The sequence below is a fragment of the Coffea arabica genome, chromosome 4e, assembly GCF_036785885.1.
Source record: "Coffea arabica cultivar ET-39 chromosome 4e, Coffea Arabica ET-39 HiFi, whole genome shotgun sequence".
NCBI classification, from domain to species: domain Eukaryota; kingdom Viridiplantae; phylum Streptophyta; class Magnoliopsida; order Gentianales; family Rubiaceae; genus Coffea; species Coffea arabica.
In genome coordinates this window covers 30,990,034-31,012,389 of record NC_092317.1, presented here as the reverse complement: position 1 = coordinate 31,012,389, position 22,356 = coordinate 30,990,034, and the positions used below count along the sequence as shown (strand labels likewise).

Sequence of the window (22,356 nt, the reverse complement as noted above, 5' to 3'; positions counted from 1 at the left end):
ACTTTAGTCCCTTTCTCGCAGAATTTGAATCAGATTTGAGGGCAAATCCTTTTCAAGAGGAGAGGAATGATGCGAAGGAGAACATCGAGTAGACCATACAAGTAGAACAAGTGAAGGTTTCCCTCGGCCCTGTCACTCGAGCACGCGTCAAGAAAATGAAGGAAGCACTCCAACTTCTAGTACAAGCTGCCCAAGCCCAAGTTGGGAGGCCTCGGCCCATAGAAGGCCTTGCAAGTGAGAATGAAAGACAAATCACCTTGGTAGAGGCCTTGCTCGATGAAGAGGACCTTGTTTGAAGGCCACAGCCCTTTCTGGAGTATCATGGTTAATCATATAGTTATTTAAAGTTTAAGTATTGCATTAGTAGTTATGGCCTATATCAATAAAGCTCATGTTGAGCATAGGACCGAGTAGGAGGCCCACTACCTTTGGCCGAACTTAGCAAGGGCCACGGACCTTCCTTGGAGCCCTAAGTCCCTTTTGGATTTTCGAGCATCTAGTAGTAGTATTATATATAGGACTATTGCTTGTATTATTTTTTTTCAGATTTGGTTTAATACAAAATTGAGAGTTCTCTCATTGGCTTCTTGTGAGCTTTTCCTGAAGTTCTTAGAATAATTCCCTAGGATCTTCAAGTTGACTTATCAATCTAGAATCACACTAGATTGTGGCGTCTTCTACACTATACCAAGGTTCGTTAGCCACGTGATTAACGGGTAAAGATATCATCAACTCCAAACGTGCTCCGTCCCTCTAGATCCTGTGCGCCTGTCTCTTGCGGGTTTCGTCACAAGTTGGCGATGTTCGTATCAGTTTGTAATCAGAGCTAGTTAGAGGTATCACATTACATCCCTTGTTTTTGTTGTTTTGAGCCAGTTTTTATCCATCAATTTTGTTGCTAGGTCGTTAGGGTTTTGTGTCAAATCGTGGGAAGGGTTTCTTGTGAAGTCCGAATCGTTTGCTTCTTGTTAGTGTGCTGTCCGCAATTTTCCAGAATTATTCCAGTATTTTCGTGTGTTGTTTCTGCCCAAGTTTCATCCATGAGTTTGTTGGTGTTGTGTTTGAATCATTAGAGTAAAAAAAAACAAAAAAAAGTCATGCACCTTATTTTGTTCTCACGTCAAGATGCTGGAATTTCGTTTTGAGTATTGCTGAAATTCTGTTTTACCTATTTCATGAGTTTTGGTTGTTGTTCTTGTAAACCTTGGATACCATAATATAATTTGGGGAAGTTCTTGAGTTCTTGAACAAGATTCTTGAAGTTCTTGGACCTGCAAGACTTGACTTGAAAGTTCTTGAAACCATAAAATCAAGAACTAGGGTTTCTTGAAAGTTTGAATAACCTTGCATCCGCTTCTTGATCTTGTGGTATAATCTGAAATTGTGATCCTTGAAGAGCCGAAATCTTGAACAAAAGACAAAAAAAGAAGAAAAGAAACGAAACAAAAAAAAAGAGGAACGAGAGACATTCGGCTCAAGGGAAATCAGATTTCCACATCTTGATTGGTTTGAGTTTCCAATTCTTGGTTGGCTTCCAAATCTTAATTGGCTTCAATATCTTGAGCTTCCTATTCTCGACTGAATTCCAACAACCTCAAATGACCTGGATAGCCCCAAAAACACCCCAAACCAGTTTCCTAAACCGCTACAAAGACCTTATCCAAATCACCCTTGGATTCTTGAGTTTCCTAAATTGGTTGGACTAGTTGTTGCAAACCGAATTGGCTGAAATTTGAGGGCTGATTCTTGCATTATTTGAACACCACAAAAGCACCTTTTTCCCTCCATAATACTGACCAGAACTCGGCAAAAACAGCAGCTCAAAATTCCAGTTTTCGGGTTGGAGTCTTTCTAGGATTCCAAATTTCAGCTTTGAGTTGTGAGTCGCGTCTAGTATCGATCATCTTAGGATTGCTTTCCTACATTATTTGAGTCATTAAACAGCATCTTAATTGTGTCATATACCTGAGTTTGTTCCAGTTTGACCCCTTGCTTCATTCATTGTTTGATACGTGGTTGAACGTCGACATTGGAGCTCCTTGGAGGAAATTTTCTGATTTTTTCAAGAGAGGCAAACAAAGGCCAATAAGGGTTATTTGTGAGATCATTAGAGTGAGTAATTTTGAGTGACACAAGAGAGTTGAGTGTAAACACGTAAGGGAGCGTCAAAGGCAATATACCCTTGTGTCTTTGCTAACTCTTTTTACAGGTTTACCTTAGCATGGATTCTCACCCTTTTGACAATAAACTTAACATGGAGGCCTTGACGAGTGAGTTCCAATGGAGGATGGACATGTCCCTTGAATCCCTACATGAGTGAATAGACCAACTTGAGAACCATCAACAACGAAGTAACTCGGTTCATGGAGGAAGCAATAGGGATGAATCCGGTCCTATGCATGGCGGAGATGAGGAAGACCGACGGCCTAGATATGCTCACCAAGACCAAAGAAGGAACGATGATGCACTCAAAGAAATCAAAATCAAAATCCCCTCATTCCAAGGGAAATCCGATCCGGATGCCTACTTGGAGTGGGAGAAATGCATCGAGCTGATCTTCGAATGTCAAGACTATAGGGAGGACCAAAAGGTAAAGCTTGCCACTCTCGAGTTCACGGATTACGCCATTATCTGGTCGGATCAAGTGCGACTTAGCCGAAGGAGATGTGGAGAACTACCTGTGACCACATGGCATGAACTTCGCAGGTTGATGAGGAAACGGTTCATTCCAAGTCACTATCACCGAGACCTTTATCAAAAACTATGAAACTTGAGTCAAGGGTCTCGAAGTGTAGATGACTATTTCAAGGAGATGGAAATAGCCATGCTACGTGCCGATGTAGTGGAGGACCGGGAAGCGACAATGGCTAGGTTCTTAACTGGGTTGAGACCCAAGATTGCAGAGGTAGTGGAGTTGCATCACTACGTGGAAATCACGGACATGGTGGACAAAGCTTCCAAAGTGGAGCGTCGCCTCAAGAGGAGGGATGCCACTCGACTCACTAGTACACCGGTTAGCTCGAATTGGAGAACATATCCGCCTACGAAGGAGAAGAAACCGATTATGGGAGCTTCGGGAAGGATACCAAGGCGGTGACTGACGCCTCTAAAGCCCATAACCATGAGATCAAGTGCTTCAAATGCCAAGGGTTTGGTCACATCGCATCTCAGTGTCCAAATCGACGAACCATGCTCTTACTTGAAAATGGAGAAGTAGTGACGGATGAAGAAGACAGCTATAAAGGAGTACCATCGTTGGGAGAGAAGGATGCCGATTCTAGTGAGGAAATACCAACGAATGAACAACTCGACTTAGTGGTTCAAAAGGTGCTAACTGCTCAAGTAAAGGAAGAAAATGGCCAACAAAGGGAAAACATCTTCTACACACGTTGTCACATAAAAGGCAAGGTGTGTAGTCTTATAATTGATCCCAGGAGTTGTACAAACGTGGCAAGTATGACACTAGTGGAGAAGGCCTCGCTTCCTACAATCAAGCATCCACATCCATATAGGCTCCAATAGTTGAACGACAGTGGAGATGTGCGAGTCACAAAGCAAGTCGAGATCCTATTCCGCATTGGTCGATACGAGGATAAAGTCCTCTATGATGTCGTGCCAATGCAAGCTACTCATGTGCTATTGGGGAGACCATGGCAATATGATGAAAGAACTAGCCACGATGGTTTCACCAATAAGTACACCTTTATGCACGACAACAGGAAAGTCACACTTGTGCCTCTCACTCCTAAACAAGTGCACGAGGACCAAGTCCGGTTGCAACAAGAACACGAGGAGCAAAGGAAATTGAAAGGAGCCGAGAAGAGTGAGGGAAAACTGGCCTTAAATGGTTCGGCCCTTGAGAAGAGAACTGAGAGGAAGCAAAGCATGCTCGCAAAAGCCAGGGATGTAAAGAAAGCTTTACTTTCTTACCAACACTTGCTTATGATAGTATGTAAAGAAGTTATGCTTGCTTCTACCATATAACTACCATCATAACTACCATATAAATTTAACCACTGTATATTTTCATGATACCCCGTGTTATCTCATTGTTGCAGGAATTTGAGGATATGTTTCCTGAGGAGATCCCGGATGGACTACCTCCCATCCGTGGCATTGAGCACCAAATAAACCTCATTCCGGGCTCACCATTGCCCAATAAAGCCCCCTATCGCATGAGTCCCGAGGAAACCAAGGAACTACAAAGGCAAGTGGACGAACTGCTTAAGAAAGGTTGGGTGCATGAAAGCCTAAGTCCCTGTGCCGTCCCCATCATCTTGGCGTCAAAGAAGGATGGAAGCTCACGCATGTGTGTGGATTGCAGAGCCATCAATTCGATAACGGTAAAGTATCGTCATCATATACCTAGGTTAGATGACATGCTAGATGAACTAAATGGGGCTGTAATTTTCATGAAAATTGATTTTAAAAGTGGGTATCACCAAATCCGAATGAAGGACGGGGACGAATGGAAAACGGCTTTTAAGACTACTTATGGGTTGTATAAATGGCTAGTCATGCCCTTTGGTTTATCTAACGCCCCTAATACATTCATGAGGTTAATGAATCATATTCTACGCCCTTTTCTTGATAAATTTGTGGTAGTCTATTTTGATGATATCTTAGTCTCTAGTCGAAATCTTGATGAACACATAGAGCATTTACGTGTTATTTTAAATGCCTTATGCCAAGCAAGTTTGTATGCTAACTTGAAAAAGTGTTCTTTTTGCACTAATCAGTTGGTCTTTCAAGGATATGCTATTAGTGCATAGGGAATACAGGTAGGTAAAAGGAAGGTGAAAGCCATCCAAGAATGGCCGACACCAAAGACTGTGAGCGAAGTAAGGAGCTTCCATGGATTAGCTAGTTTTTACCGCAGGTTTGTGCGAGATTTCAGCACCATTGCCGCTCCGTTGACTGCCGTAATCAAGAAGAATGTCGTCTTTCATTGGGGAGCTGACCAAGATAAGGCATTTCAATTACTTAAACACAAACTCACGCACACACCTGTACTGTCTTTGCCTAGTTTTGACAAGATGTTTGAAATCGAATGTGATACTTCAGGTGTTGGCATTGGAGCTGTGTTAATGCAAGAGGGTAGGCCTACTTTAGCGAGAAGCTGAGTGGGGCAGCCTTGAACTACTCCACCTACGATAAGGAGCTATACTCCCTCATTAGGGCTCTCGAAACATGGCAACATTATTTGAGAGCAAGGGAGTTCGTCATTCATACTGATCACGAGTCACTCAAACACTTGAAGTCACAACAAAAGTTGAACAAAAGGCATGCCGATGGATTGCTTTTGTTGAGACTTTCCCATACATGATCAAGTATAAGACAGGTAAAATCAATGTAGTAGCTGATGCCTTGTCACGCAGGTACTCTTTACTTACCTTACTCAACACTAAGCTACTTGGTTTTGAAACCATCAAGGAGTTATATGCAAAAGATCCAGATTTTAGTGAATGCTATGCACAATGCTTACAATCTAGGTTGGATCACTTTTTTATGCATGAAGGTTATTTGTTTCGAGTTGAAAAACTATGCATCCCTCAGTCTATTGTTAGTCCATGAAGCACATTCAGGTAGTCTAATGGGACACTTTGGTGCTGCAAAGACTTTGGTTGTTTTGCAGGAACACTTCTATTGGCCAAAGATGAGAAGAGATGTGGAACGTGTGTGGTTGGTCGATGCATTGTGTGCCACAAAGCTAAGTCTAAGACTCAACCATTCGGTTTGTATACCCCTTTACCTGTGCCTACTACACCTTGGATCGATATTTCTATGAATTTTGTACTTGAGTTGCCTAGGTCTAGGAAAGGACATTATAGCATATTTGTGGTAGTTGACAGATTTCCTAAAATGGCTCATTTCATTGCTTGTCACAAAACGGATGATGCTTCTTACATTGCTGATTTGTTCTTTCGTGGGATAGTTAGGTTACATGGCATGCCTAGAACTATTGTTTCTGACAGGGATGTTAAATTTCTTAGCTATTTCTGGAAGACATTGTGGGGAAAATTGGGCACTAAACTGTTATTCTCGACTTCAAGTCACCCGCAAACGGATAGCCAAACAGAAGTTGTTAATCGCACTTTATCTACATTGTTGCGTGCCATCATTAAAAAGAACATTAAGTCTTGGGAGGAATGTCTTCCTCATGTTGAGTTTGCCTATAACCGAACTGTGCATAGTGCTACACGTTTCTCACCTTTTGAAGTTGTATATGGTTTTAACCCGTTAACTTCTTTGGATTTGTCACCTTCGCCGTTGTCTGAGTGTGTCAATCTGGATGAAAAGAAAAGGGCAGATTTTGTGAAGGCACTACATGAGAAAGTGTGACTCAACATTGAGCAACGCACGAGTCAATATGCGAAGCAAGCAAACAAAGGAAGGCGTCAAATGATCTTTGATTGGTTGCACCTTCGCAAAGAGAGGTTTCCAGTTCAACGACAAAGCAAGCTACTCCCCTGAGGCGACGGTTCCTTCCAAGTTCTTGAGCGTGTGAACAACAATGCTTACAAGTTGGACCTCCCAGGTGAGTATGGAGCTATAAGTGCCACATTTAATGTCACTGACTTTAGTCCCTTTCTCGCAGAATTTGAATCAGATTTGAGGGCAAATCCTTTTCAAGAGGAGAGGAATGATGCGAAGGAGAACATCGAGTAGACCATACAAGTAGAACAAGTGAAGGTTTCCCTCGGCCCTGTCACTCGAGCACGCGTCAAGAAAATGAAGGAAGCACTCCAACTTCTAGTACAAGCTGCCCAAGCCCAAGTTGGGAGGCCTCGGCCCATAGAAGGCCTTGCAAGTGAGAATGAAAGACAAATCACCTTGGTAGAGGCCTTGCTCGATGAAGAGGACCTTGTTTGAAGGCCACAGCCCTTTCTGGAGTATCATGGTTAATCATATAGTTATTTAAAGTTTAAGTATTGCATTAGTAGTTATGGCCTATATCAATAAAGCTCATGTTGAGCATAGGACCGAGTAGGAGGCCCACTACCTTTGGCCGAACTTAGCAAGGGCCACGGACCTTCCTTGGAGCCCTAAGTCCCTTTTGGATTTTCGAGCATCTAGTAGTAGTATTATATATAGGACTATTGCTTGTATTATTTTTTTTCAGATTTGGTTTAATACAAAATTGAGAGTTCTCTCATTGGCTTCTTGTGAGCTTTTCCTGAAGTTCTTAGAATAATTCCCTAGGATCTTCAAGTTGACTTATCAATCTAGAATCACACTAGATTGTGGCGTCTTCTACACTATACCAAGGTTCGTTAGCCACGTGATTAACGGGTAAAGATATCATCAACTCCAAACGTGCTCCGTCCCTCTAGATCCTGTGCGCCTGTCTCTTGCGGGTTTCGTCACAAGTTGGCGATGTTCGTATCAGTTTGTAATCAGAGCTAGTTAGAGGTATCACATTACATCCCTTGTTTTTGTTGTTTTGAGCCAGTTTTTATCCATCAATTTTGTTGCTAGGTCGTTAGGGTTTTGTGTCAAATCGTGGGAAGGGTTTCTTGTGAAGTCCGAATCGTTTGCTTCTTGTTAGTGTGCTGTCCGCAATTTTCCAGAATTATTCCAGTATTTTCGTGTGTTGTTTCTGCCCAAGTTTCATCCATGAGTTTGTTGGTGTTGTGTTTGAATCATTAGAGTAAAAAAAAACAAAAAAAAGTCATGCACCTTATTTTGTTCTCACGTCAAGATGCTGGAATTTCGTTTTGAGTATTGCTGAAATTCTGTTTTACCTATTTCATGAGTTTTGGTTGTTGTTCTTGTAAACCTTGGATACCATAATATAATTTGGGGAAGTTCTTGAGTTCTTGAACAAGATTCTTGAAGTTCTTGGACCTGCAAGACTTGACTTGAAAGTTCTTGAAACCATAAAATCAAGAACTAGGGTTTCTTGAAAGTTTGAATAACCTTGCATCCGCTTCTTGATCTTGTGGTATAATCTGAAATTGTGATCCTTGAAGAGCCGAAATCTTGAACAAAAGACAAAAAAAGAAGAAAAGAAACGAAACAAAAAAAAAGAGGAACGAGAGACATTCGGCTCAAGGGAAATCAGATTTCCACATCTTGATTGGTTTGAGTTTCCAATTCTTGGTTGGCTTCCAAATCTTAATTGGCTTCAATATCTTGAGCTTCCTATTCTCGACTGAATTCCAACAACCTCAAATGACCTGGATAGCCCCAAAAACACCCCAAACCAGTTTCCTAAACCGCTACAAAGACCTTATCCAAATCACCCTTGGATTCTTGAGTTTCCTAAATTGGTTGGACTAGTTGTTGCAAACCGAATTGGCTGAAATTTGAGGGCTGATTCTTGCATTATTTGAACACCACAAAAGCACCTTTTTCCCTCCATAATACTGACCAGAACTCGGCAAAAACAGCAGCTCAAAATTCCAGTTTTCGGGTTGGAGTCTTTCTAGGATTCCAAATTTCAGCTTTGAGTTGTGAGTCGCGTCTAGTATCGATCATCTTAGGATTGCTTTCCTACATTATTTGAGTCATTAAACAGCATCTTAATTGTGTCATATACCTGAGTTTGTTCCAGTTTGACCCCTTGCTTCATTCATTGTTTGATACGTGGTTGAACGTCGACATTGGAGCTCCTTGGAGGAAATTTTCTGATTTTTTCAAGAGAGGCAAACAAAGGCCAATAAGGGTTATTTGTGAGATCATTAGAGTGAGTAATTTTGAGTGACACAAGAGAGTTGAGTGTAAACACGTAAGGGAGCGTCAAAGGCAATATACCCTTGTGTCTTTGCTAACTCTTTTTACAGGTTTACCTTAGCATGGATTCTCACCCTTTTGACAATAAACTTAACATGGAGGCCTTGACGAGTGAGTTCCAATGGAGGATGGACATGTCCCTTGAATCCCTACATGAGTGAATAGACCAACTTGAGAACCATCAACAACGAAGTAACTCGGTTCATGGAGGAAGCAATAGGGATGAATCCGGTCCTATGCATGGCGGAGATGAGGAAGACCGACGGCCTAGATATGCTCACCAAGACCAAAGAAGGAACGATGATGCACTCAAAGAAATCAAAATCAAAATCCCCTCATTCCAAGGGAAATCCGATCCGGATGCCTACTTGGAGTGGGAGAAATGCATCGAGCTGATCTTCGAATGTCAAGACTATAGGGAGGACCAAAAGGTAAAGCTTGCCACTCTCGAGTTCACGGATTACGCCATTATCTGGTCGGATCAAGTGCGACTTAGCCGAAGGAGATGTGGAGAACTACCTGTGACCACATGGCATGAACTTCGCAGGTTGATGAGGAAACGGTTCATTCCAAGTCACTATCACCGAGACCTTTATCAAAAACTATGAAACTTGAGTCAAGGGTCTCGAAGTGTAGATGACTATTTCAAGGAGATGGAAATAGCCATGCTACGTGCCGATGTAGTGGAGGACCGGGAAGCGACAATGGCTAGGTTCTTAACTGGGTTGAGACCCAAGATTGCAGAGGTAGTGGAGTTGCATCACTACGTGGAAATCACGGACATGGTGGACAAAGCTTCCAAAGTGGAGCGTCGCCTCAAGAGGAGGGATGCCACTCGACTCACTAGTACACCGGTTAGCTCGAATTGGAGAACATATCCGCCTACGAAGGAGAAGAAACCGATTATGGGAGCTTCGGGAAGGATACCAAGGCGGTGACTGACGCCTCTAAAGCCCGTAACCATGAGATCAAGTGCTTCAAATGCCAAGGGTTTGGTCACATCGCATCTCAGTGTCCAAATCGACGAACCATGCTCTTACTTGAAAATGGAGAAGTAGTGACGGATGAAGAAGACAGCTATAAAGGAGTACCATCGTTGGGAGAGAAGGATGCCGATTCTAGTGAGGAAATACCAACGAATGAACAACTCGACTTAGTGGTTCAAAAGGTGCTAACTGCTCAAGTAAAGGAAGAAAATGGCCAACAAAGGGAAAACATCTTCTACACACGTTGTCACATAAAAGGCAAGGTGTGTAGTCTTATAATTGATCCCAGGAGTTGTACAAACGTGGCAAGTATGACACTAGTGGAGAAGGCCTCGCTTCCTACAATCAAGCATCCACATCCATATAGGCTCCAATAGTTGAACGACAGTGGAGATGTGCGAGTCACAAAGCAAGTCGAGATCCTATTCCGCATTGGTCGATACGAGGATAAAGTCCTCTATGATGTCGTGCCAATGCAAGCTACTCATGTGCTATTGGGGAGACCATGGCAATATGATGAAAGAACTAGCCACGATGGTTTCACCAATAAGTACACCTTTATGCACGACAACAGGAAAGTCACACTTGTGCCTCTCACTCCTAAACAAGTGCACGAGGACCAAGTCCGGTTGCAACAAGAACACGAGGAGCAAAGGAAATTGAAAGGAGCCGAGAAGAGTGAGGGAAAACTGGCCTTAAATGGTTCGGCCCTTGAGAAGAGAACTGAGAGGAAGCAAAGCATGCTCGCAAAAGCCAGGGATGTAAAGAAAGCTTTACTTTCTTACCAACACTTGCTTATGATAGTATGTAAAGAAGTTATGCTTGCTTCTACCATATAACTACCATCATAACTACCATATAAATTTAACCACTGTATATTTTCATGATACCCCGTGTTATCTCATTGTTGCAGGAATTTGAGGATATGTTTCCTGAGGAGATCCCGGATGGACTACCTCCCATCCGTGGCATTGAGCACCAAATAAACCTCATTCCGGGCTCACCATTGCCCAATAAAGCCCCCTATCGCATGAGTCCCGAGGAAACCAAGGAACTACAAAGGCAAGTGGACGAACTGCTTAAGAAAGGTTGGGTGCATGAAAGCCTAAGTCCCTGTGCCGTCCCCATCATCTTGGCGTCAAAGAAGGATGGAAGCTCACGCATGTGTGTGGATTGCAGAGCCATCAATTCGATAACGGTAAAGTATCGTCATCATATACCTAGGTTAGATGACATGCTAGATGAACTAAATGGGGCTGTAATTTTCATGAAAATTGATTTTAAAAGTGGGTATCACCAAATCCGAATGAAGGACGGGGACGAATGGAAAACGGCTTTTAAGACTACTTATGGGTTGTATAAATGGATAGTCATGCCCTTTGGTTTATCTAACGCCCCTAATACATTCATGAGGTTAATGAATCATATTCTACGCCCTTTTCTTGATAAATTTGTGGTAGTCTATTTTGATGATATCTTAGTCTCTAGTCGAAATCTTGATGAACACATAGAGCATTTACGTGTTATTTTAAATGCCTTATGCCAAGCAAGTTTGTATGCTAACTTGAAAAAGTGTTCTTTTTGCACTAATCAGTTGGTCTTTCAAGGATATGCTATTAGTGCATAGGGAATACAGGTAGGCAAAAGGAAGGTGAAAGCCATCCAAGAATGGCCGACACCAAAGACTGTGAGCGAAGTAAGGAGCTTCCATGGATTAGCTAGTTTTTACCGCAGGTTTGTGCGAGATTTCAGCACCATTGCCGCTCCGTTGACTGCCGTAATCAAGAAGAATGTCGTCTTTCATTGGGGAGCTGACCAAGATAAGGCATTTCAATTACTTAAACACAAACTCACGCACACACCTGTACTGTCTTTGCCTAGTTTTGACAAGATGTTTGAAATCGAATGTGATACTTCAGGTGTTGGCATTGGAGCTGTGTTAATGCAAGAGGGTAGGCCTACTTTAGCGAGAAGCTGAGTGGGGCAGCCTTGAACTACTCCACCTACGATAAGGAGCTATACTCCCTCATTAGGGCTCTCGAAACATGGCAACATTATTTGAGAGCAAGGGAGTTCGTCATTCATACTGATCACGAGTCACTCAAACACTTGAAGTCACAACAAAAGTTGAACAAAAGGCATGCCGATGGATTGCTTTTGTTGAGACTTTCCCATACATGATCAAGTATAAGACAGGTAAAATCAATGTAGTAGCTGATGCCTTGTCACGCAGGTACTCTTTACTTACCTTACTCAACACTAAGCTACTTGGTTTTGAAACCATCAAGGAGTTATATGCAAAAGATCCAGATTTTAGTGAATGCTATGCACAATGCTTACAATCTAGGTTGGATCACTTTTTTATGCATGAAGGTTATTTGTTTCGAGTTGAAAAACTATGCATCCCTCAGTCTATTGTTAGTCCATGAAGCACATTCAGGTAGTCTAATGGGACACTTTGGTGCTGCAAAGACTTTGGTTGTTTTGCAGGAACACTTCTATTGGCCAAAGATGAGAAGAGATGTGGAACGTGTGTGGTTGGTCGATGCATTGTGTGCCACAAAGCTAAGTCTAAGACTCAACCATTCGGTTTGTATACCCCTTTACCTGTGCCTACTACACCTTGGATCGATATTTCTATGAATTTTGTACTTGAGTTGCCTAGGTCTAGGAAAGGACATTATAGCATATTTGTGGTAGTTGACAGATTTCCTAAAATGGCTCATTTCATTGCTTGTCACAAAACGGATGATGCTTCTTACATTGCTGATTTGTTCTTTCGTGGGATAGTTAGGTTACATGGCATGCCTAGAACTATTGTTTCTGACAGGGATGTTAAATTTCTTAGCTATTTCTGGAAGACATTGTGGGGAAAATTGGGCACTAAACTGTTATTCTCGACTTCAAGTCACCCGCAAACGGATAGCCAAACAGAAGTTGTTAATCGCACTTTATCTACATTGTTGCGTGCCATCATTAAAAAGAACATTAAGTCTTGGGAGGAATGTCTTCCTCATGTTGAGTTTGCCTATAACCGAACTGTGCATAGTGCTACACGTTTCTCACCTTTTGAAGTTGTATATGGTTTTAACCCGTTAACTTCTTTGGATTTGTCACCTTCGCCGTTGTCTGAGTGTGTCAATCTGGATGAAAAGAAAAGGGCAGATTTTGTGAAGGCACTACATGAGAAAGTGTGACTCAACATTGAGCAACGCACGAGTCAATATGCGAAGCAAGCAAACAAAGGAAGGCGTCAAATGATCTTTGATTGGTTGCACCTTCGCAAAGAGAGGTTTCCAGTTCAACGACAAAGCAAGCTACTCCCCTGAGGCGACGGTTCCTTCCAAGTTCTTGAGCGTGTGAACAACAATGCTTACAAGTTGGACCTCCCAGGTGAGTATGGAGCTATAAGTGCCACATTTAATGTCACTGACTTTAGTCCCTTTCTCGCAGAATTTGAATCAGATTTGAGGGCAAATCCTTTTCAAGAGGAGAGGAATGATGCGAAGGAGAACATCGAGTAGACCATACAAGTAGAACAAGTGAAGGTTTCCCTCGGCCCTGTCACTCGAGCACGCGTCAAGAAAATGAAGGAAGCACTCCAACTTCTAGTACAAGCTGCCCAAGCCCAAGTTGGGAGGCCTCGGCCCATAGAAGGCCTTGCAAGTGAGAATGAAAGACAAATCACCTTGGTAGAGGCCTTGCTCGATGAAGAGGACCTTGTTTGAAGGCCACAGCCCTTTCTGGAGTATCATGGTTAATCATATAGTTATTTAAAGTTTAAGTATTGCATTAGTAGTTATGGCCTATATCAATAAAGCTCATGTTGAGCATAGGACCGAGTAGGAGGCCCACTACCTTTGGCCGAACTTAGCAAGGGCCACGGACCTTCCTTGGAGCCCTAAGTCCCTTTTGGATTTTCGAGCATCTAGTAGTAGTATTATATATAGGACTATTGCTTGTATTATTTTTTTTCAGATTTGGTTTAATACAAAATTGAGAGTTCTCTCATTGGCTTCTTGTGAGCTTTTCCTGAAGTTCTTAGAATAATTCCCTAGGATCTTCAAGTTGACTTATCAATCTAGAATCACACTAGATTGTGGCGTCTTCTACACTATACCAAGGTTCGTTAGCCACGTGATTAACGGGTAAAGATATCATCAACTCCAAACGTGCTCCGTCCCTCTAGATCCTGTGCGCCTGTCTCTTGCGGGTTTCGTCACAAGTTGGCGATGTTCGTATCAGTTTGTAATCAGAGCTAGTTAGAGGTATCACATTACATCCCTTGTTTTTGTTGTTTTGAGCCAGTTTTTATCCATCAATTTTGTTGCTAGGTCGTTAGGGTTTTGTGTCAAATCGTGGGAAGGGTTTCTTGTGAAGTCCGAATCGTTTGCTTCTTGTTAGTGTGCTGTCCGCAATTTTCCAGAATTATTCCAGTATTTTCGTGTGTTGTTTCTGCCCAAGTTTCATCCATGAGTTTGTTGGTGTTGTGTTTGAATCATTAGAGTAAAAAAAAACAAAAAAAAGTCATGCACCTTATTTTGTTCTCACGTCAAGATGCTGGAATTTCGTTTTGAGTATTGCTGAAATTCTGTTTTACCTATTTCATGAGTTTTGGTTGTTGTTCTTGTAAACCTTGGATACCATAATATAATTTGGGGAAGTTCTTGAGTTCTTGAACAAGATTCTTGAAGTTCTTGGACCTGCAAGACTTGACTTGAAAGTTCTTGAAACCATAAAATCAAGAACTAGGGTTTCTTGAAAGTTTGAATAACCTTGCATCCGCTTCTTGATCTTGTGGTATAATCTGAAATTGTGATCCTTGAAGAGCCGAAATCTTGAACAAAAGACAAAAAAAGAAGAAAAGAAACGAAACAAAAAAAAAGAGGAACGAGAGACATTCGGCTCAAGGGAAATCAGATTTCCACATCTTGATTGGTTTGAGTTTCCAATTCTTGGTTGGCTTCCAAATCTTAATTGGCTTCAATATCTTGAGCTTCCTATTCTCGACTGAATTCCAACAACCTCAAATGACCTGGATAGCCCCAAAAACACCCCAAACCAGTTTCCTAAACCGCTACAAAGACCTTATCCAAATCACCCTTGGATTCTTGAGTTTCCTAAATTGGTTGGACTAGTTGTTGCAAACCGAATTGGCTGAAATTTGAGGGCTGATTCTTGCATTATTTGAACACCACAAAAGCACCTTTTTCCCTCCATAATACTGACCAGAACTCGGCAAAAACAGCAGCTCAAAATTCCAGTTTTCGGGTTGGAGTCTTTCTAGGATTCCAAATTTCAGCTTTGAGTTGTGAGTCGCGTCTAGTATCGATCATCTTAGGATTGCTTTCCTACATTATTTGAGTCATTAAACAGCATCTTAATTGTGTCATATACCTGAGTTTGTTCCAGTTTGACCCCTTGCTTCATTCATTGTTTGATACGTGGTTGAACGTCGACATTGGAGCTCCTTGGAGGAAATTTTCTGATTTTTTCAAGAGAGGCAAACAAAGGCCAATAAGGGTTATTTGTGAGATCATTAGAGTGAGTAATTTTGAGTGACACAAGAGAGTTGAGTGTAAACACGTAAGGGAGCGTCAAAGGCAATATACCCTTGTGTCTTTGCTAACTCTTTTTACAGGTTTACCTTAGCATGGATTCTCACCCTTTTGACAATAAACTTAACATGGAGGCCTTGACGAGTGAGTTCCAATGGAGGATGGACATGTCCCTTGAATCCCTACATGAGTGAATAGACCAACTTGAGAACCATCAACAACGAAGTAACTCGGTTCATGGAGGAAGCAATAGGGATGAATCCGGTCCTATGCATGGCGGAGATGAGGAAGACCGACGGCCTAGATATGCTCACCAAGACCAAAGAAGGAACGATGATGCACTCAAAGAAATCAAAATCAAAATCCCCTCATTCCAAGGGAAATCCGATCCGGATGCCTACTTGGAGTGGGAGAAATGCATCGAGCTGATCTTCGAATGTCAAGACTATAGGGAGGACCAAAAGGTAAAGCTTGCCACTCTCGAGTTCACGGATTACGCCATTATCTGGTCGGATCAAGTGCGACTTAGCCGAAGGAGATGTGGAGAACTACCTGTGACCACATGGCATGAACTTCGCAGGTTGATGAGGAAACGGTTCATTCCAAGTCACTATCACCGAGACCTTTATCAAAAACTATGAAACTTGAGTCAAGGGTCTCGAAGTGTAGATGACTATTTCAAGGAGATGGAAATAGCCATGCTACGTGCCGATGTAGTGGAGGACCGGGAAGCGACAATGGCTAGGTTCTTAACTGGGTTGAGACCCAAGATTGCAGAGGTAGTGGAGTTGCATCACTACGTGGAAATCACGGACATGGTGGACAAAGCTTCCAAAGTGGAGCGTCGCCTCAAGAGGAGGGATGCCACTCGACTCACTAGTACACCGGTTAGCTCGAATTGGAGAACATATCCGCCTACGAAGGAGAAGAAACCGATTATGGGAGCTTCGGGAAGGATACCAAGGCGGTGACTGACGCCTCTAAAGCCCGTAACCATGAGATCAAGTGCTTCAAATGCCAAGGGTTTGGTCACATCGCATCTCAGTGTCCAAATCGACGAACCATGCTCTTACTTGAAAATGGAGAAGTAGTGACGGATGAAGAAGACAGCTATAAAGGAGTACCATCGTTGGGAGAGAAGGATGCCGATTCTAGTGAGGAAATACCAACGAATGAACAACTCGACTTAGTGGTTCAAAAGGTGCTAACTGCTCAAGTAAAGGAAGAAAATGGCCAACAAAGGGAAAACATCTTCTACACACGTTGTCACATAAAAGGCAAGGTGTGTAGTCTTATAATTGATCCCAGGAGTTGTACAAACGTGGCAAGTATGACACTAGTGGAGAAGGCCTCGCTTCCTACAATCAAGCATCCACATCCATATAGGCTCCAATAGTTGAACGACAGTGGAGATGTGCGAGTCACAAAGCAAGTCGAGATCCTATTCCGCATTGGTCGATACGAGGATAAAGTCCTCTATGATGTCGTGCCAATGCAAGCTACTCATGTGCTATTGGGGAGACCATGGCAATATGATGAAAGAACTAGCCACGATGGTTTCACCAATAAGTACACCTTTATGCACGACAACAGGAAAGTCACACTTGTGCCTCTCACTCCTAAACAAGTGCACGAGGACCAAGTCCGGTTGCAACAAGAACACGAGGAGCAAAGGAAATTGAAAGGAGCCGAGAAGAGTGAGGGAAAACTGGCCTTAAATGGTTCGGCCCTTGAGAAGAGAACTGAGAGGAAGCAAAGCATGCTCGCAAAAGCCAGGGATGTAAAGAAAGCTTTACTTTCTTACCAACACTTGCTTATGATAGTATGTAAAGAAGTTATGCTTGCTTCTACCATATAACTACCATCATAACTACCATATAAATTTAACCACTGTATATTTTCATGATACCCCGTGTTATCTCATTGTTGCAGGAATTTGAGGATATGTTTCCTGAGGAGATCCCGGATGGACTACCTCCCATCCGTGGCATTGAGCACCAAATAAACCTCATTCCGGGCTCACCATTGCCCAATAAAGCCCCCTATCGCATGAGTCCCGAGGAAACCAAGGAACTACAAAGGCAAGTGGACGAACTGCTTAAGAAAGGTTGGGTGCATGAAAGCCTAAGTCCCTGTGCCGTCCCCATCATCTTGGCGTCAAAGAAGGATGGAAGCTCACGCATGTGTGTGGATTGCAGAGCCATCAATTCGATAACGGTAAAGTATCGTCATCATATACCTAGGTTAGATGACATGCTAGATGAACTAAATGGGGCTGTAATTTTCATGAAAATTGATTTTAAAAGTGGGTATCACCAAATCCGAATGAAGGACGGGGACGAATGGAAAACGGCTTTTAAGACTACTTATGGGTTGTATAAATGGATAGTCATGCCCTTTGGTTTATCTAACGCCCCTAATACATTCATGAGGTTAATGAATCATATTCTACGCCCTTTTCTTGATAAATTTGTGGTAGTCTATTTTGATGATATCTTAGTCTCTAGTCGAAATCTTGATGAACACATAGAGCATTTACGTGTTATTTTAAATGCCTTATGCCAAGCAAGTTTGTATGCTAACTTGAAAAAGTGTTCTTTTTGCACTAATCAGTTGGTCTTTCAAGGATATGCTATTAGTGCATAGGGAATACAGGTAGGCAAAAGGAAGGTGAAAGCCATCCAAGAATGGCCGACACCAAAGACTGTGAGCGAAGTAAGGAGCTTCCATGGATTAGCTAGTTTTTACCGCAGGTTTGTGCGAGATTTCAGCACCATTGCCGCTCCGTTGACTGCCGTAATCAAGAAGAATGTCGTCTTTCATTGGGGAGCTGACCAAGATAAGGCATTTCAATTACTTAAACACAAACTCACGCACACACCTGTACTGTCTTTGCCTAGTTTTGACAAGATGTTTGAAATCGAATGTGATACTTCAGGTGTTGGCATTGGAGCTGTGTTAATGCAAGAGGGTAGGCCTACTTTAGCGAGAAGCTGAGTGGGGCAGCCTTGAACTACTCCACCTACGATAAGGAGCTATACTCCCTCATTAGGGCTCTCGAAACATGGCAACATTATTTGAGAGCAAGGGAGTTCGTCATTCATACTGATCACGAGTCACTCAAACACTTGAAGTCACAACAAAAGTTGAACAAAAGGCATGCCGATGGATTGCTTTTGTTGAGACTTTCCCATACATGATCAAGTATAAGACAGGTAAAATCAATGTAGTAGCTGATGCCTTGTCACGCAGGTACTCTTTACTTACCTTACTCAACACTAAGCTACTTGGTTTTGAAACCATCAAGGAGTTATATGCAAAAGATCCAGATTTTAGTGAATGCTATGCACAATGCTTACAATCTAGGTTGGATCACTTTTTTATGCATGAAGGTTATTTGTTTCGAGTTGAAAAACTATGCATCCCTCAGTCTATTGTTAGTCCATGAAGCACATTCAGGTAGTCTAATGGGACACTTTGGTGCTGCAAAGACTTTGGTTGTTTTGCAGGAACACTTCTATTGGCCAAAGATGAGAAGAGATGTGGAACGTGTGTGGTTGGTCGATGCATTGTGTGCCACAAAGCTAAGTCTAAGACTCAACCATTCGGTTTGTATACCCCTTTACCTGTGCCTACTACACCTTGGATCGATATTTCTATGAATTTTGTACTTGAGTTGCCTAGGTCTAGGAAAGGACATTATAGCATATTTGTGGTAGTTGACAGATTTCCTAAAATGGCTCATTTCATTGCTTGTCACAAAACGGATGATGCTTCTTACATTGCTGATTTGTTCTTTCGTGGGATAGTTAGGTTACATGGCATGCCTAGAACTATTGTTTCTGACAGGGATGTTAAATTTCTTAGCTATTTCTGGAAGACATTGTGGGGAAAATTGGGCACTAAACTGTTATTCTCGACTTCAAGTCACCCGCAAACGGATAGCCAAACAGAAGTTGTTAATCGCACTTTATCTACATTGTTGCGTGCCATCATTAAAAAGAACATTAAGTCTTGGGAGGAATGTCTTCCTCATGTTGAGTTTGCCTATAACCGAACTGTGCATAGTGCTACACGTTTCTCACCTTTTGAAGTTGTATATGGTTTTAACCCGTTAACTTCTTTGGATTTGTCACCTTCGCCGTTGTCTGAGTGTGTCAATCTGGATGAAAAGAAAAGGGCAGATTTTGTGAAGGCACTACATGAGAAAGTGTGACTCAACATTGAGCAACGCACGAGTCAATATGCGAAGCAAGCAAACAAAGGAAGGCGTCAAATGATCTTTGATTGGTTGCACCTTCGCAAAGAGAGGTTTCCAGTTCAACGACAAAGCAAGCTACTCCCCTGAGGCGACGGTTCCTTCCAAGTTCTTGAGCGTGTGAACAACAATGCTTACAAGTTGGACCTCCCAGGTGAGTATGGAGCTATAAGTGCCACATTTAATGTCACTGACTTTAGTCCCTTTCTCGCAGAATTTGAATCAGATTTGAGGGCAAATCCTTTTCAAGAGGAGAGGAATGATGCGAAGGAGAACATCGAGTAGACCATACAAGTAGAACAAGTGAAGGTTTCCCTCGGCCCTGTCACTCGAGCACGCGTCAAGAAAATGAAGGAAGCACTCCAACTTCTAGTACAAGCTGCCCAAGCCCAAGTTGGGAGGCCTCGGCCCATAGAAGGCCTTGCAAGTGAGAATGAAAGACAAATCACCTTGGTAGAGGCCTTGCTCGATGAAGAGGACCTTGTTTGAAGGCCACAGCCCTTTCTGGAGTATCATGGTTAATCATATAGTTATTTAAAGTTTAAGTATTGCATTAGTAGTTATGGCCTATATCAATAAAGCTCATGTTGAGCATAGGACCGAGTAGGAGGCCCACTACCTTTGGCCGAACTTAGCAAGGGCCACGGACCTTCCTTGGAGCCCTAAGTCCCTTTTGGATTTTCGAGCATCTAGTAGTAGTATTATATATAGGACTATTGCTTGTATTATTTTTTTTCAGATTTGGTTTAATACAAAATTGAGAGTTCTCTCATTGGCTTCTTGTGAGCTTTTCCTGAAGTTCTTAGAATAATTCCCTAGGATCTTCAAGTTGACTTATCAATCTAGAATCACACTAGATTGTGGCGTCTTCTACACTATACCAAGGTTCGTTAGCCACGTGATTAACGGGTAAAGATATCATCAACTCCAAACGTGCTCCGTCCCTCTAGATCCTGTGCGCCTGTCTCTTGCGGGTTTCGTCACAAGTTGGCGATGTTCGTATCAGTTTGTAATCAGAGCTAGTTAGAGGTATCACATTACATCCCTTGTTTTTGTTGTTTTGAGCCAGTTTTTATCCATCAATTTTGTTGCTAGGTCGTTAGGGTTTTGTGTCAAATCGTGGGAAGGGTTTCTTGTGAAGTCCGAATCGTTTGCTTCTTGTTAGTGTGCTGTCCGCAATTTTCCAGAATTATTCCAGTATTTTCGTGTGTTGTTTCTGCCCAAGTTTCATCCATGAGTTTGTTGGTGTTGTGTTTGAATCATTAGAGTAAAAAAAAACAAAAAAAAGTCATGCACCTTATTTTGTTCTCACGTCAAGATGCTGGAATTTCGTTTTGAGTATTGCTGAAATTCTGTTTTACCTATTTCATGAGTTTTGGTTGTTGTTCTTGTAAACCTTGGATACCATAATATAATTTGGGGAAGTTCTTGAGTTCTTGAACAAGATTCTTGAAGTTCTTGGACCTGCAAGACTTGACTTGAAAGTTCTTGAAACCATAAAATCAAGAACTAGGGTTTCTTGAAAGTTTGAATAACCTTGCATCCGCTTCTTGATCTTGTGGTATAATCTGAAATTGTGATCCTTGAAGAGCCGAAATCTTGAACAAAAGACAAAAAAAGAAGAAAAGAAACGAAACAAAAAAAAAGAGGAACGAGAGACATTCGGCTCAAGGGAAATCAGATTTCCACATCTTGATTGGTTTGAGTTTCCAATTCTTGGTTGGCTTCCAAATCTTAATTGGCTTCAATATCTTGAGCTTCCTATTCTCGACTGAATTCCAACAACCTCAAATGACCTGGATAGCCCCAAAAACACCCCAAACCAGTTTCCTAAACCGCTACAAAGACCTTATCCAAATCACCCTTGGATTCTTGAGTTTCCTAAATTGGTTGGACTAGTTGTTGCAAACCGAATTGGCTGAAATTTGAGGGCTGATTCTTGCATTATTTGAACACCACAAAAGCACCTTTTTCCCTCCATAATACTGACCAGAACTCGGCAAAAACAGCAGCTCAAAATTCCAGTTTTCGGGTTGGAGTCTTTCTAGGATTCCAAATTTCAGCTTTGAGTTGTGAGTCGCGTCTAGTATCGATCATCTTAGGATTGCTTTCCTACATTATTTGAGTCATTAAACAGCATCTTAATTGTGTCATATACCTGAGTTTGTTCCAGTTTGACCCCTTGCTTCATTCATTGTTTGATACGTGGTTGAACGTCGACATTGGAGCTCCTTGGAGGAAATTTTCTGATTTTTTCAAGAGAGGCAAACAAAGGCCAATAAGGGTTATTTGTGAGATCATTAGAGTGAGTAATTTTGAGTGACACAAGAGAGTTGAGTGTAAACACGTAAGGGAGCGTCAAAGGCAATATACCCTTGTGTCTTTGCTAACTCTTTTTACAGGTTTACCTTAGCATGGATTCTCACCCTTTTGACAATAAACTTAACATGGAGGCCTTGACGAGTGAGTTCCAATGGAGGATGGACATGTCCCTTGAATCCCTACATGAGTGAATAGACCAACTTGAGAACCATCAACAACGAAGTAACTCGGTTCATGGAGGAAGCAATAGGGATGAATCCGGTCCTATGCATGGCGGAGATGAGGAAGACCGACGGCCTAGATATGCTCACCAAGACCAAAGAAGGAACGATGATGCACTCAAAGAAATCAAAATCAAAATCCCCTCATTCCAAGGGAAATCCGATCCGGATGCCTACTTGGAGTGGGAGAAATGCATCGAGCTGATCTTCGAATGTCAAGACTATAGGGAGGACCAAAAGGTAAAGCTTGCCACTCTCGAGTTCACGGATTACGC

General features: G+C 42.2%; 3 protein-coding genes across 3 annotated transcripts; all 3 read left to right on the top strand.

Annotated features, from left to right (window-relative positions):
* Positions 1 to 3,189: 3,189 nt before the first annotated feature.
* On the top strand, positions 3,190 to 6,342 carry LOC140005568 (uncharacterized). The gene is made up of 5 exons (XM_072046577.1): positions 3,190 to 3,408; positions 3,523 to 3,948; positions 4,059 to 4,403; positions 5,332 to 5,518; positions 5,636 to 6,342. The coding sequence occupies exons 1-5, from the start codon at positions 3,190 to 3,192 to the stop codon at positions 6,340 to 6,342; spliced, it is 1,884 nt and encodes a 627-aa protein (XP_071902678.1).
* A 3,424-nt stretch (positions 6,343 to 9,766) lies between these two features.
* On the top strand, positions 9,767 to 12,919 carry LOC140005567 (uncharacterized). The gene is made up of 5 exons (XM_072046576.1): positions 9,767 to 9,985; positions 10,100 to 10,525; positions 10,636 to 10,980; positions 11,909 to 12,095; positions 12,213 to 12,919. The coding sequence occupies exons 1-5, from the start codon at positions 9,767 to 9,769 to the stop codon at positions 12,917 to 12,919; spliced, it is 1,884 nt and encodes a 627-aa protein (XP_071902677.1).
* A 3,424-nt stretch (positions 12,920 to 16,343) lies between these two features.
* Positions 16,344 to 19,496, top strand: LOC140005566 (uncharacterized). Its single transcript, XM_072046575.1, has 5 exons — positions 16,344 to 16,562; positions 16,677 to 17,102; positions 17,213 to 17,557; positions 18,486 to 18,672; positions 18,790 to 19,496. Exons 1-5 carry the CDS (start codon positions 16,344 to 16,346, stop codon positions 19,494 to 19,496), a joined length of 1,884 nt encoding a protein of 627 aa, XP_071902676.1.
* The last annotated feature ends 2,860 nt before the right edge of the window (positions 19,497 to 22,356 follow it).